The 15,625-nt window shown below is 42.4% G+C and overlaps 2 protein-coding genes across 7 annotated transcripts in view; both read left to right on the top strand.

Moving 5' to 3' along the window:
* LOC118359582 (transcription factor 12) overlaps positions 1-10,437 on the top strand; it is a 98,617-nt gene extending 88,180 nt beyond the window's left edge. For 5 of the 6 annotated variants that reach the window (XM_052481928.1, XM_052481935.1, XM_052481940.1 and 2 more), the window contains 7 exons: positions 1,375-1,451; positions 3,081-3,266; positions 6,218-6,338; positions 6,489-6,654; positions 6,825-7,060; positions 7,156-7,312; positions 7,464-10,437. In XM_052481928.1, the coding sequence (XP_052337888.1) occupies positions 1,375-1,451; positions 3,081-3,266; positions 6,218-6,338; positions 6,489-6,654; positions 6,825-7,060; positions 7,156-7,301 (932 nt within the window). In that variant the 3' untranslated portion in view covers positions 7,302-7,312; positions 7,464-10,437. Of the gene's footprint in view, positions 1-1,374; positions 1,452-2,456; positions 2,529-3,080; positions 3,267-6,217; positions 6,339-6,488; positions 6,655-6,824; positions 7,061-7,155; positions 7,313-7,463 lie in introns of all 6 variants that reach the window. The other variant, XM_052481955.1, reaches the window with a different exon arrangement.
* A 2,686-nt stretch (positions 10,438-13,123) lies between these two features.
* Positions 13,124-15,625, top strand: part of LOC118362434 (cingulin-like protein 1) — a 47,910-nt gene continuing 45,408 nt past the window's right edge. Inside the window, exon 1 of the mRNA XM_052481921.1 lies at positions 13,124-13,274. The gene's annotated coding sequence lies outside the window, so the exon portion shown is untranslated. The remainder of the gene's footprint in view (positions 13,275-15,625) is intronic.

Genomic DNA, 15,625 nt, shown 5'->3' with positions numbered 1-15,625 from the left:
GAGATGTAATCCTAGTGTTCGTCAGAAACATGCTAACGTTAGCTAGTGATCTCCGATCTTTCTCTCTCAAATACTGAAATACCATTTTAGAGGAGAACAGGGAGAAAATGGGGCCTGCTGTTGGTTTTGACAAACAGCCTAAATGAGAGAATGAGAGGTAAGCTAAACAATGTATCCATCTGTAGAGTATGCTACAGTACGTGGGCTGAGTGTTGACCTCCTGCCACAGTAATGGAGACCAGACGGTATAGTGAGGGCCCATAGCTGGGGCTGGCTCACTAACACAGCCCAGTATAAATAACCTGGGAGGTTTCCTCGTTGTCACAATCGATTAAGGAGACTTGAACTGTTCTCATGTGCACACAACAGGCTTGGTGTAATGCATTACCTCCTGGTGCACTGTTGTTTGTTAGGTGGATTATTTCAGACAACATTGGCTAAGATAAAGAGTCATAGAAAAATATATTTTGTTGCGTCAGACCTCAATTTGATTAGCTGATTATTTTTAGTTTCACACTTGTTTTGTATGTGCAATTGCACATTTCATGTACTGATTGTAACCATTCCCACACATTGTGATCCCCTCTGCTTTATGTGCTCTAGAGATCACCCAGTCTGGGATAGAATGGAATTCCTTCATTTGATGTTTCCACCATTTGTTTGGACTATTGCCCTGTCTCTTGGTTGTCTCTAGAATCTCAGAATGGAAAGTTAATTCAGGTCAAGTCTCTGAGTCTCTCTTGGTCTGCATGTTTTGGCAAGCCATGGAGCTGTTACACTATACCTCAGCTTGGCATGTGATTGGACAGATGATATTTGTGTTGTGACCCCTGGAAGCTTGTCAGCCAATCACATTGGGCTTAGATCAGCGGACAAGAGGAGCACCCATGAGTGCAGCCTTGGTAGAGCCTTCTGGAACTTTCTGGCTCATTGGATGGAGTAAGGGATTCCTTTTGTCGTGGAAGAATCACTCTGTCAGTGTCAGTGGAAGACAGCCTCTATCCCAGCCGGGCCTCTTATCACTGTTCACTTTGTTCCCTGGGCTATTAGCTCATTAATGAGCGGATGTACATGTAGGCCATGTCCCAGTGTGTCCCAGTGTGCTGGTGTATGTTGGAGCCGTCCACCCACGGCCCTGGCTCATGATGCAGGATGCAGCCCAGTCACCAGGAAATGATGCAGCTGAACCCCAATGATGAAAATACCTCTCACAGCATAACAACAAGAGACCAGACAGGATGTGGATGTGCAGTGTGTCAGTCAGCCCCTGTAGAGTGGAGCAGGATGCAGGTCTCTTATCATTGGCCATGTTGTGATGTCTGAATCAGCCATGTCAGGTGGATAACTGTGGTTCTCCCGCTCTGTCTCTCTCAGGTAACAACCAATGGTCCCGTGGTGCAGCCGGGCAGAGCTCCTCCTCCCCCAACTATGAGAACTCCCTGCACTCACTGGTAAGTCTCCCTGCCTCCCCCCTCCCTTCCCCCACACCCTGAGCACTTTTTAATGGACACGCACACAGTAGATGGGTTCTCTCACGGAAGGCAGGGATAGCATTACATGAAGATTCTTGGCTGACAAATGTCGGTGGGGGGGGTTGGGGGTGCTGAACAATAACCGTCCCTTGGGGCGTGTCTCCTGCCATCTGTCCCCTACTTCGTGGACCAGGGTGGGGTTGGGGGGGCTGGGGAGCCTGGCAGCTGTTGCATTGACTGAACCACCACTGCTCCAGGATTCCTGCGCTAGCTGCCTGTCTGTAAGCGGACCAGAAACACGACTTGGGATCAGTTTTCACCCCACACCACCTGACGCCCACATCACACATTCACACCATCGGCTGTGGGGATAAATATTTACTCACTATATTTGAATGCCACCTACAATGGGATTTTTGTGAAGCGACCAAACCTATGACCAAACCTAACCTCAGTGTGAGCGACCAAACCTAACCTCAGTGTGAACGGTGAATGTGTGGGAGGGATGGGACGTGTGGGAGGAGAGGACGAGGGGTCAGGAGTTATTATCTACACAGGACCACAGTTTTGATGCTGCCTGACACAGTTATTAGTTACCATATATCTGTCTCTGTCTGACTCTCCTCTTTCTCCGTCCTTCTATCTCAGTCTATACTATCTCTGTCCTTCTATCTCAGTCTATACTATCTCTGTCCTTCTATCTCAGTCTATACTATCTCTGTCCTTCTATCTCAGTCTATACTATCTCTGTCCTTCTATCTCAGTCTATACTATCTCTGTCCTTCTATCTCATTCTATACTATCTCTGTCCTTCTATCTCAGTCTACACTGTCTTTGCCCTTCTATCTCAGTCTATACTATCTTTGCCCTTCTATCTCAGTCTACACTATCTCTGTCCTTGTATCTCAGTCTATACTATCTCTGGCTCTTCCACTAATGTTTATTTGTGCTCACATGCTTTCCTGTTCTATCTGATTTTGGCAGAAAACTCGAGTCCATCAGCAGCTTCATGAGCATCTCCAGGATGCCATGTCATTCTTAAAGGATGTATGCGAGGTACTCCTGTCCTTTAGATGGAGACTTTACCCATCAGTGTTTGACACCTTTTCACATCCTTAGTTGTTTTTCTTTCTTTCACCAGCTTGGCCACCGTTCCGTTCCATTTAATTGGAGTTTCAAATGTTTTGTTGCCATGCTTTTTATTATTGTTTATTATTTATATACTGACATTTCAGCTTGCAGTAATCAGCTTAGGAGCATAAGACGCTTTAATACCAAATGAATAGTCATGGTGCTCCAAATGAGTGGTGTGCCAGCCCGTTTATCAGTTTCTATAGATACAAATGAGGATGCTTGTCTGTTATGAACACATGCATCCCTTGTGCCCCTCCTCAGGTTGAAATGGCTTATCTTCATCTGTTTTTGCGTGTCTTTCTTTTATGCTTTTGTTATCCCTGTGGTGTTTTTTCACTCCAAGATCACACCATAAAATCACAATGTCCTCCATTTTTTGTCCTAATGTGCTTATATTAAGCTGCTCTGTCCTTCTCTCCTGTTCTCTCGCCCCCCTCTCCCCTCCCCTCCCCTCTTCTCTCTGGGTCCTCCCAGTCTCGGATGGAGGATCGCCTGGACAGACTGGATGATGCCATCCTCGTCCTGCGGAACCATGCTGTGGGCTCCACCACCAGTCTGCCCAGCGACATACACAGCCTGCTGGGACAGAACGGGCCAATAGCAGCCCTCGGAGCAAACTTCCCTGGCGCCGGATTGGTTGCTAGTCGGACAGCTACAATGGTATGAATTAACTTTACAGAAGAAAAAGATCTTGAGTGTTTTAGATTTTAAGGATATTATGTTTCATGTTTTTGCAACTTAAGAATTGACTTTGAATACTTAAAAGAAAGTCTGTTTTTTGGATTGAGGGTAGGCATATGTGCTTTTGCGTTGCGTTTCTCCAAATAGGCTAATAAACAAGCCTTGGCCACCTGTTCAGAATGAGTCCACAGCCATGTGCAAAAACTCTGCCTTTTTCCACAGAGAGCAGTTTAATTTAAACTCACATACTTTCCATATGTGTAATGGTTGGCCTGAAGGCTAACTCTCCTTAAGAAAGAGCTCATATACAGGTTTGAATGAGAAAACCAGACAAAACGGAGTGAAGTTCTGCTTTGGTCTGGAAAGTGTTTGTCAGTTGCACTCCTATGAGGCGGCTCCTGGGGAACGAGGGGATGCAGGTCTTGGTGCAGAGCATAATGTGTTTGCCCATCCTCCATCTGAACTATTTCATATCGGAGAGGAGAGGGATTTGAGCACATCTGTAGTGGAAGTTTCAACAGAGGGAGACAGTTCTACACTAATCCCTAGGTGATGGGAAATAATTTAGGCCATATTTTTCCTGAGTTTTCTGAATCAGTCCTGGCGTACGTGGGTGGAGGGTTGGATTAAGATCCTCTTGGATTAAACTCCCTTTTCTAAGAAAATGGATGGAGGCATTCAGGGGATGTGATGGAGGAGGGGAGGATGCCGAGGACTGAAACATGCTCAGCATTTCCTTACCTCATCATTTACTGTCCAGACCTCAGCCTCAGTCCCAGCTCCTCACAGGAACCTGTCCCCCTACCACTGGCTGATTAGTAAACATTCCTGCTGTGGAGTAGCATCTGTGATACTAGTCCTTGCATTACTCACATGGTAATCGGGCCAACAAACCCACAAGAAAATTGGGAGGCATTTGATCCCTGGCCTGTGGTAACAATCATATCCAATTTCAAGTGGACAAGGTTTGGATGTGTTCTGTGTTTCTGCCGTACTACTGCTTCCCTAACTGTTCATTTATCGGAGTTGGTGCTCCTGTATCTGTACTGCCAAAACTAAAACCAGTGCCATTTTACAGACACGTTTACAGCCTTTCACAGCCTTCGCAGCATGCAAGCTTGGAGCCTGTGTCCCTTTTGCCCAGAATAATTTAAATACAGGGGCTAGTATTTCTGGTTTGTTACTCACTGTAGAAGGAATAAAATGTCCCAGCGCACCATGTGTTTTCAGTCATGGCCATTTTGATGTTGTGGTCCTTGGAACTCTCAAGATAGTATTTACTGGTCTGTGACTGAAAGTGCTTTTTAGTGGTTCTCCCATGGTGCAGTTCAGTTTGGTGTGCTCGTTAGAGTGTTGAGGGACTATAGTGATAGTGTTGGTGGGCTGTGAGACTAAAAGAGGACTGGCTGTGTCTGCATGAACACAGAGCCTCCTCTGTGGTAGAGAGAGAGGGTCCCCTCAGACTGCTGCTCAGACAGAGCTCAGCCACCTCAGCATGGCACAGCCACAACCGTTTACTCAGGACAGGCCTTTTCACGCTTTCACCGCCTCTTTTTAACCAACTCAACAAATCTGAATGGTTTGAAGCGCGCGCCTGAGGCCACAGTCTCCACCCAAATAGAGGTCCTCAGCTGTATGGTAATCAGGCCCAGCCAGGAAAATGGCAGCGTTCTTCCCTCGCCAGCACCCCCGCGCCCCTCCTCCTCCTCCAGACAAAGACTTGTTTGGACACCTGTTGAGAGCGCTGCAGAGATTAGCGTAGTGAGGAGGAGGGGGAGGGTTTGGGGGCAGCGGGGTTAACGTAGGCCAAAAATGACTTGGGATCACATTCCATAAGAAAAGGGGAAGATACCCCCCCCGTACTGGTTTCTCATCCTCCTCCCCTAGTTCCCAGAAGAGAACCAGATAACTGAGTGGGGAACATGTGGTAACCCCAGCGAGCACAGCGATGGTGATGCAGCATGATGGGAGGACTCTGTTTCACAACCAATATGGAGGGAAAATAAGGAAATGGTCTGTCTTTGGAGTGGGTTTTGCCTTATATTGCTGCCAAATAGATCAGAGATAGATATATCTAGAAGAGGAAGAAGAACCCTCAGAACATATTGACCGTGGCTAACCCAAGAGAGAAAAGCAATAGAAATGAAAACAGAAAGAAGAGAGAGAAGGGGATAGGTTTACCATCACATACTGCATTGATTATTATGGAGAGATTATACAGCAATACAAATGTGTGTTTGTGTTTCTCTTATCCTGAATATGAATTATGCATTTTGTTATGGTGAAGTACAGCACCAAAGCACCCCCCAGTGTCAGAACTGAGGGACTTGAGAACTATCATTAGTTCTCAGAAACGGACTCCTGTACTGCAGTTCCACCCGTGGATCCTGCTTTTAATTTGAGGAAATATGATTGTTTAGCTCACCAGAAAGGTCAGGCATTGTGTTCAATTTGTGTTTAGAAAATCCTGTTTTGAAATCCAAGTCAAACATGTATTTTTACAAGCGCTTTCAATGGACAGTTTTCCACCAAGGTTCTCATCATCGGCTTGTAGACTACAAAATCTCCCTCAATGCTCTGAGCCAGGCTCTGGAAGGTTGTTATTTAATTTTTTTGAACAGACAGCAACAGCATTCCGTTTGTGAAGGTCAGTCTAAAGTGAAGTTGAACAACAAAGTTCTCTTTCTCTCTCTCTCTGCTTTTCAAGTGTGAGATATCTGAGTCATAAAAGCATTCACTCTGGTTGAATAGAAATCATTCCTTTCCTGTGTGTACCTGACTCATTCAGACCAGAACCCTTCCACACAGCTGAACGTGTACTGTTTCCCACTGACTCTGATTCTCTCTCTCTCTCTCTCCTCTCCTCTCTCCTCTCTCCTCTCTCCTCTCTCCTCTCTCCTCTCTCGCCCTGTCTCTTTGTGTACTGACAGGGTGGTTCTCACCGGGATGAGGCTGGCAGTTTGATCAACAGTCACGGAGGTCCGCCCAGCGTGGGCTCCATGTCCAGCATGTCCACCGCTGAACTCAACCACCAAGTGGAAACCTTCAGAGGTATGACATGACACACTCTCAACTTCACCCATGACCATCCCATCTCTGCACTACACACCGAAAATAACTACATGTGAAATGTCTGTTGGCTGTAAATGATCGGAGATTCCATTTGAACTGACTCTCTACCTTTATGTCTGCGTGTTGCAGGTCTGGCTGCAGGTCTGGCTGGTCAGGTGGCTGCAGCCCTGGAGCTGAAGGTAGAGAACCAGGACAGAGACGACATGCATGATGGCCACTCCTCCGACGACCTCGGCTCCGGAGACGAAAGCGACAAGAGGGACATCAAGACTCCCAGAGGAGGTACACGGACAAGGTAAATAAACCTAACAACCACAGACATGAATCTTTATGACCTTCTGTCTAAAACATGCAGTGCCCTTAGAATGTCCCTAAACTTCCCTGGAGTCCGATCTCCACATGTGAATAACCAAAAACGTAACCTCAGTCTTACTGTTGCACCTCTGGGCCTCTCTTCCTCTGCAGCAGCATTAATGAGGATGATGACAACCTGAACCCAGAGCAGAAGGCTGAGCGGGAGCGCGAGAGGAGGATGGCCAACAACGCCCGCGAACGGCTGAGGGTGCGAGACATCAACGAGGCTTTCAAGGAGCTGGGCCGCATGGTTCAGCTGCACCTGAAGAGCGAAAAGCCCCAGACCAAGCTGCTCATCCTGCACCAGGCCGTGGCAGTCATACTGAGCCTGGAGCAACAAGTCAGAGGTCAGCATCCCTACACTCTCACATATAACACACAAGAGTTATAACACCTCCTATGAAGAGTAATAACACAAGTAAATCTGTTTCTATACACGCAGAGCGGAATCTGAACCCCAAAGCAGCCTGCCTTAAGAGGAGGGAAGAGGAGAAGGTGTCTGGCCATGGGATCTCTGGGGACCAGCAGGCCCACCATGGGGTCCACCCCGGCCTCACCGACACATCCAACCCCATGGGCCGACTCTGAGGAGCACACAGGTATAGTACAGTAGTACATCTCCATGGAGCACCATCCACACACTCTGTCAGTAATAGCTGTGAGATACTATATTACTTACTTTGTGAAACATCAGATTTTCTTTACTGTTGGACATCTGTGACTGAGTTATTCCTGTTTTTGCCCCTTCAGATCAAAATGATCCAGATCAATTCTGTAAGATAGAGATGGTGCCCTTGCTTCCCAATGGCAGACAGGACTCACAGTTTGTGACACAAATTGGAGGCGACAGACCACTTGAAGCTAAACCCCAGACTAACGCAATCCTTAGATTGAAGAAAAGCCCAGTGTCCAGGTCCCTGTGATGACATCCAACACATTTCTGCCCACGAGAAAACTTCAGCACATATCACTGTCTGCAAGCAGAGTGTCGCATCTGAACAATCAGAGACTGTCGCGATCTCCTCCACCCTCCCATGTGGAAGTTTGCCTTGTGCCTAAACTGAATTGACGAATGCATTGTAACCGCAATTATGTTGGTTTTTTTGTATTATTTTTTCTATTTATTATGTTATTGAGCTGTAAAGTCTACGTCTAAAGGGAAAGTTATTAATATGCTTGGCTTTTCAGTTGATCTACAGTTTGCCAGTGTCACTAGTATGGCCCAGCCCTTCTCCCTAGCCAGTCTCGGGCTAGCCTGAGCTAAGATTAAGATACTCAGGCTCTTGAGAAAGATATAAATTAATATATTCGGCAATTTAAAGTGATCTTTAGGGCCCAACTAAAAATCAATTAGCGGTATTGAGTACCAAAAGACTTAAGCATCCCATTGAAAAAAAGAACATATATTATTTATATTTATATTTTATTCATGCTGCAATGAACAGCATGTTTAAACCAAAACGACCTGCTCATGTGTCCGTTTGGTATAGCTCAGTCTTCATGTTACTGACATAATTAGAGGAAGAGGATTAGACATGAGTGGTGGGTATGAGCCCAGCTAAATAGTGTTCCACACATACACTAGCCTGAACACTATAAACTCTGTGTCACAGGTGACAGACGAATGGCAAACTCTAGTTTTCCTGAAAGGTCAACTAAAGACTTATAAGGTGTTTATTCTCAGTAGTGAGCAGTTCAAATACAGAAAGCAAACCATTTGAAAACCTTAGCATTCCCTGCATATTTCTTAGTGTCTTAACTAAAGGAAAAGGGACTTCACTGCCTTTTCATTCCTATGCCATATAGTGTTAAATGTAAACAATGACATATTTCTGATATTGTAGTTTGTTTTCTATATTACAGTATGGTCTCTGGTTAGTTGAACAGCCATGGTCATGCTCTTTGTAATCGCCTAGCGCTGTTTTATCAAAGATTGCTTAGTGACAAAGTTTAATCAAAACGACGACCACAATATCACCTGGCCTGAATGAACTTTTCACATCAATTTTTTTCTGTTAAACATAACTAAAGAAAAAAAGTTTAAAAAAAAAACATTATTCAAAGTAATCAAAAGGTATATCTTTATTTGTAATTGTATACAAATCATTTCTCTAGGCTTCATAGTATGGAATATGAGGTCAAGCGTGAAATAGCAGAGAGGAGTTCTAAGTTATTTAGAATGGCTTTGTTTTGATCCAAGCAGTGAAGTTACTGGTGAGGGAAAGGGAAGGGGGAGCTTTAAGAGTTCACATTCTGTTAAACATCACAAACAGCTGGTCCTTCAGATAGGTATAGTATAATGATGAACAAATGCAGTTTTGAGCTGATTTTTTAAATGTTTCAGGATGAAGAACAATGGTCACCACTTACATGTTTTTATCTGTTTGCATGCTTTACTTTCTTTAAAAAAAAGTATTTTGGTCTTAACTCCTGGTTTTTATTCCATTTGTTTCCTTGTATACTGTCTTCCATTATTATCCACCTTTAAAACAAGGCTGCCACATCCAGAGACAAGTAGCCTATTCTGTGAAAATAAAGTCATAGAATGAAGGATGCCATTGAGAACCACCCCAAGGAGTTTATAAAACATATTTTGGATTTTACAATCATTTTCTTTTTGTGATAAATTTGGAAACGTATTGTCGTGTTTTCTCTGACTGTATGTGGCCTTGTTCATCATTTCAGTATTCATGAGCTTGTATTCATGTTACTGGCAGACTCTGATTGAGGTTATAATGTATGTCACTGCCTGCTCTCTCATTTCCCCCGTCATTTTCTAATGTTCTGCTGTCTGTCTCTTTGCTCCTATGTTAGACTTTTCTGTATTCCCAGATGATTTTCCTCGTATAATATATGAAAAAAGAACAAAAATAAGATTTAAAAAAAAACATTTGGCTTATTTTTCACTGTAGTTAGTCTTTTATACAATAATATTGTAAGAACATTTCTTGAATTCTAAATATTACTCTTTCTAGATTTTTTTAATCGAAAGTTTTGAGTAAAAAGTTTCTTACTTTATTTTACTATGTTAGATAGTAAAATGCACGGTTATCCATAACCTGTCCATTATTAACCGAAACGTACAAATAGCATCCGAAAACATAGTAGGATTGTAGCTGGCAGTCTAGTACATTGAGGTATTGTACAAGCTCAAATTTCATGAAGGTGTGATCTTCAGTCTCTATTGCTGGTGGATAAAAGATATGTACTTGTGTCCAAAAAGTCTAGGTATTGTTGATGCACATCAAAAACCAGCAACAAGAAATGTAACTGTCTGTCTCTGTAACAGAAAACACAGCATGTAAATAACATTTATGTAGCAATAAATGTGCCATCTTTTTTAACACAATTGTATGTGGATTTATTTCGTTCTTTGGACGTCATCTTTATTTTCTGTTTCTCCACCTTTCATTTTCCAGTTATTTACATTCAATTTCGAATTGTGTGATTGTTTTATGAAATGATGTGCTGGTGGTGCATTTGGTTGAGCTCAATACAAGTACAGTCCCATGATGTGTTCACTCAAGTGAGCTACTGACGCAACAACCCTTCCCAGGTTTTCCCCCTCAGAAGACTTTTCTACAGTGGATCTAGGCCAAATGAGGAACTCTGTGCAAGAGTGTGTTTTATAGTATGTTACTAATTTTTAAAACAATATCAGTGGACCATTGTAGTCTGTATTGAATATATGTTTCTATTTTTAATAAAGTGTGATAGCAGCATACATTTAGTCTCATTTTTCAAAATGCTGTTTTCTTTTTGAATTTCATTTTATGCTCACTTACAGAATAACTTTGAGAAGGTATAACTTTTTGTATTAAGTATTAAGGCATCACAAAATAATAGACAACACATTTTGTTAAATTCAGCTGCTGTGTGCGTTGTTCACAAGTATGAAATAAAATAAAAATGCCACACTTGTCATTCACAAATAAGATCTTAAAAGGTGCCCATTGCATTTAAACAGAATGTCAACAGGCATGCAGGTCAGTGGTAGACATGCAAACATGAGAACATTTGCATGGACATTTGCAGAAGCATAGTGTTGGCTGTCCACTCCTAACTAGGAAGTAATCTGCACATATTTGTGCTGTGACATCAGTCAGCCCTCTTTGTCCAATTATAAGACAGATTTAAATCCCAGAAGTTGTCTCAGTGACCCACCACATCTGCAGAGCATTATCCTTTTGTATGTGAGATTGTGAGACAATTCCTCACGGTATCCTGACAGGCCAGATCCAAGTTCAGAGCACTGACAGAGGTGACAGACAAGAGAAGATGCTGACTGCTGTAAAGTCTGTGGATCGCTTAAGTTATGCACTGTGAATTATGACTGTCATCTTTTAAAACAGCATTTCATCTGGAGTCAAAAGTTACGTATATCCCCACTTCCCCTGTAGAGAGAGAGTGTGTGTGTGTGTGTGTGTGTGTGTGTGTGTGTGTGTGTGTGTGTGTGTGTGTGTGTGTGTGTGTGTGTGTGTGTGTGTGTGTGTGATTGTGTGTTTCTGCCTGTGTGCGTGGGTGTATTTATTCCTTCCTGCTTTTATCATGTCCGGGGGTGTTTATTTGCGGTCACCTAGAGTCATGGGCATGTTTTATATAAGAGTGGGACCACCTTGTTTGAAGGCTGACTTCCTGTGGGTCTGGCTGCCTGTGAGTGAGCCATGGTGGGCCTGCTGACAGATGAGTCTTGGCTCATATCTCTGGAGCCAAACCAGAGGGCTTACTGCCACGCAGTGGATCCCAAGCCTATCTCTGTCTCTAGGTCTGTCTGTATTTCTGTCGGTCTGTGTTTGTTGATTGTTCCTTCCCACAGAATGATCTGTCAACACTCCTCTTTTATTATTAAGTATCTATAGCTCCGTACATTTTCTTTTCTAAACCCAGATTGCTTTCGCAACGGACAATTTCCCCTCTTACATAGAAAGATGTTGCATAAAAACATCCGCCACACCATCACAAGAGTCCAACTTGACTGTGACCTGACTGTATAGCCATTGTATTCCATTGTCTTTCTAGAACGCCTCCAGTTTCCCTCAGCCAGGGTCAAACAGCGCACTCTACTGAGAATGCTTGGAGGTCCCAGCTGCTGCACCTCGGAGGAGAACAGAGCCCCTATTGTGCAGCACTGTAACACAACATAGCGCCAGAGAGTTGAGATTAAAGACACATTTACAGCCCACACTCTCAGTCCTCTGACAGACACAGAAATGAAAACACAGTGGGCCACAACAAAGGGAGGGGGCAGCTAAGGAACAAATAAAATGTGGCTGATGCCCTTTGCTGTCCTCTAAACAAGAGAACTGCGATTTTAATGTTTATTGAAGTCCTTGTGTGAGCCATTGAAATGCCTACTCTGTGCTACAACAAGGACCGAGGGCAAATGTTGGGGGGTTTTCTTTCTCAAGGTTCAGAGCAACTAAAGAATGAGAATTATAACTTTTTTTAATCATCATGCTTGGGAACTAGGTGTAAAAAATGCTGGGTAGTATTGTAATAGAAATATACAAATATCTGTTATTATACTGTAATAACTCTGTAATGTGTTATTTTATAGCACTGTAATGTTCACAAAAATCACAAATAAACATGGCTAATTTGGGAGCTTTCTTGTAGGTCGGACTTCATACTTTATTAAAGTGCTGTTTAACAGTGTATAACAGCAGCCAGAGTAATCACTAGGCAAATTGCATAGAGGTAAGTGATTATCCACTAGATGACGCTATTGGTCTTAAAAATAGATGAGAAAATTGGGAGTGGTCCACACAGTATAGTGAATCCATATGCTTCAGTAAACATACATTATCTGCGTACAAATAATAATCATTTTAAATAAACAACCAAAAAAAAAGTTAAACTATTAATTGCGGACTTTTCAGTTATATTTTCTTTGGTAGCTTTATTATAACCACAAATCCCTAGTTGGGCTAATGAAAACCCATTAACTGGGCCTGAAGGATTTTGTACAATAGCTCACCCATATTTTCATTTATGATTAATGTTGACGATATAGTGCGTGATGGACCCTGCCATATGACGTGTTCCATACAGTATACATTTTCATTTTAATTCACAAATTGCAATCAACATCAACATGGGCTGTTCATACTCAAATCAGCATGATGGACTTTAGCAGGGCCTAACTATTTTTTTATTTTAAATTGTATTTAACCTTTATTTAACTAGGCAAGTCAGTTAAGAACAAATTATTATTTACAATTATTATTATTATTCACAACAGAGTACCGGTATCTTCGAAACTGATAAAGGGATACTTTGTCAAACAGAACATTTTTGAGTGTTCAGGTTGGCATTGCCGATCTGTTCCTAGGTCAGTGTTTTGAGGTTTAGTGTTAAGCAGTAGGGTTTGAGATGGGCGGGTTTACAGAGTTCTTAGCAGGGGGCGGGGATTGCAGAGCTTCAGGCGTCTTTAAACTGAACTGACTCAGTAAACATGACCTGCAACAAATAGATTTTGAACAATTCCGTGGAGCATGTCACTTAAACTTTTGGCCATTATTGAACAACTAATACGCGATTATTGTTCGTAAAGCGCAGCTGGTAAGTGACAAGTTTCTCTTCTTACACTTTTTGTTACAGTAGTTATTGAATGCGTCACAGCGTGGGAACTTTAGGTTACTGACTGGGCAGTGGCTGCTTTAAGCACATATGCAGATAAATTGTTTACTTATTTAAAATAATAATCATAGAGAAAACTACATTTAAAAAATCGTGTTATTTCATGTTAATGTAAATAAGAAGTTAAACCACCTGTTGTACCCTAAACCAAAGCATCAGTATAAACTTTTGAAAACTTTGCTTATCTTGGCCTGTTCCAATTAAATTATCTGTGCAATTTTTTTTTACACAACAATTCTATTAAGTCAATAGATATTAAAGAGGAATATGTTTGTATACAATTTATACATTGTATAAATTACTTTCAGTATGTATTTCGAATTTGAAGAAGAAACTAAATGAATCTATTCAGCATTCAAAAATTATTTTTAATCAAACATGTTACACATTCTTTAATATCATATACCACATTCTGTAATATGAATAGATTAATTCATGTATTCAGTATGCAAAAATTATTAAGTCATGCATGGCTATATTTACCAAAGAGCAAATTCCTTTGAATAAGATGTCTGCCTCTTTTCTCCTGGTTTTCCATTACTTTCTGTTATTTACTTGGTATGAATGCATGAGATCTACATGTCATAACATGCTATAAGTAACTGATATTCTTCCATAAATAATCTGTTTAAGGGATTTTGAATTATGAATTGCATAATATTTCTAAGGCTTAATAGCTCTTCCTGGAATATGAATACACTCAATCTGTCACGAGTACAGTAATAATATCAAATCTGCCATGAATGTAACTCTTTTCTATTCAGTTTTTAATCTGCAATCAAGGCTGTGTCCTAATGTGCTCTCCTATAGTTGTCTTTTACAGGCCTGAATGGTGTATTGTGATAACAACACACCCCCAGGATGTAGAGAATCAGTTAGTGCACTGTACATGTAGATTATTCTCATTTTTTCTGTTCTCAATGTTTCCCTGGAAAGATCAAAGGCAGGGCCTTGACATCCTAACCCACTCAGCACTGACCTTTGGTCTGAGGTGTAGGGGGACCGTGGCGAGGGTAGTGCTCTAGTTATGGATTGCAGGGGAGAAGGGGGGAGAAGTTGGCTCAGCAAGTGTTTCCTCCCTTGCAGAGAGTAACACAATGAGAGGAAACGAGCTGCACTCACACCTCACAGCCCTTGTGTTGTTGGATACATGTGATACTTGGAGTGAAAGAGGCTATTGTGTCATCTTCTGCTGCTTCCTGTCCTCCACAGTGCCTTTCCTTTTGGATAAGCGGCTAACTTGGCCTCATTGTTCTTCCTTCCAATCAATGGTTGGAAAGTATGAGGTTCTGTCCTCTGAGTATTAATAGAATCAGGAAGAGCCTGCTGCATCGCTTCTATTCTCCCTGTCACACCTGATATCAACATGCTGGTTCAGTTCTGTAGAGCAGTATACAACACTCGTTTTCAGTTTGAAAGAGTGATTTATTGAGATTTCCTCAAAGGCCTTGTGGGCATGTCTGTGCATTTCATTACAAAGTGACATTATCTGCTGTCACCTTTGTTTCCTTATAATAGCCCTCCCATCCCTATCACCATTTGTCTTGCTATTGTAAAACCAGGCCATTCATGACATTCACCTATGTATTTGTTTGTTTGGGGGTGGAATAGGACATTATCAGCTGAGCCTACAGGTCTCTGATAAGAGCCCATTGTCTATACAAACACATGGTGCCCACTGATGTCTGTGATGCTGTGTGTCTCTGCTGGCCTTCCTGTTAGCTGATACATACCTGTTTTTCAGGGTCAAATGTCCCTATGCTCTGTCCTCAGCTTCAGACTACACACTACTTGTAATCTGGTAGATAATTCACAAATATTATATTTCTTTACTGAGAAGACACTCAGATACTTGAGACCAATGAACTTGATCTCTACCATATCTGTGTGTTATAATGTGAATACCCAATAGTATCAAGGTGGTCTAAATATTCAGTTACTTGTTTATATTTTTGGCAAGTATAGTAGAAAACAGTTGAACCTATCAGCACAGGTTCCTGTCTTCAGTGGTGTAGCGCCTCTCTTAATGCTGTGGTGTTAAGTGGGGTTGATGACAATGGCCCTGCTGTAGGTCTGTTACCCTGGTCCTCCCATGGTATACTGTTACACCGACCAGGGCCCTCTACAGGGACTGCACATCACAGTGCATTTTACAAGGATTGGCAGAGGTTGGTTCAATAGATTCACAGATAGACAGACACACACACACACACACGCACGCACGCACGCACGCACGCACGCACGCACGCACGCACGCACGCACGCGCACGCAC

This window comes from Oncorhynchus keta, chromosome 2 (genome assembly GCF_023373465.1).
Source record: "Oncorhynchus keta strain PuntledgeMale-10-30-2019 chromosome 2, Oket_V2, whole genome shotgun sequence".
NCBI lineage: Eukaryota > Metazoa > Chordata > Actinopteri > Salmoniformes > Salmonidae > Oncorhynchus > Oncorhynchus keta.
The sequence above is the reverse complement of the archived record's forward strand: the minus strand, read 5'-3'. Positions and strand labels throughout refer to the sequence as shown.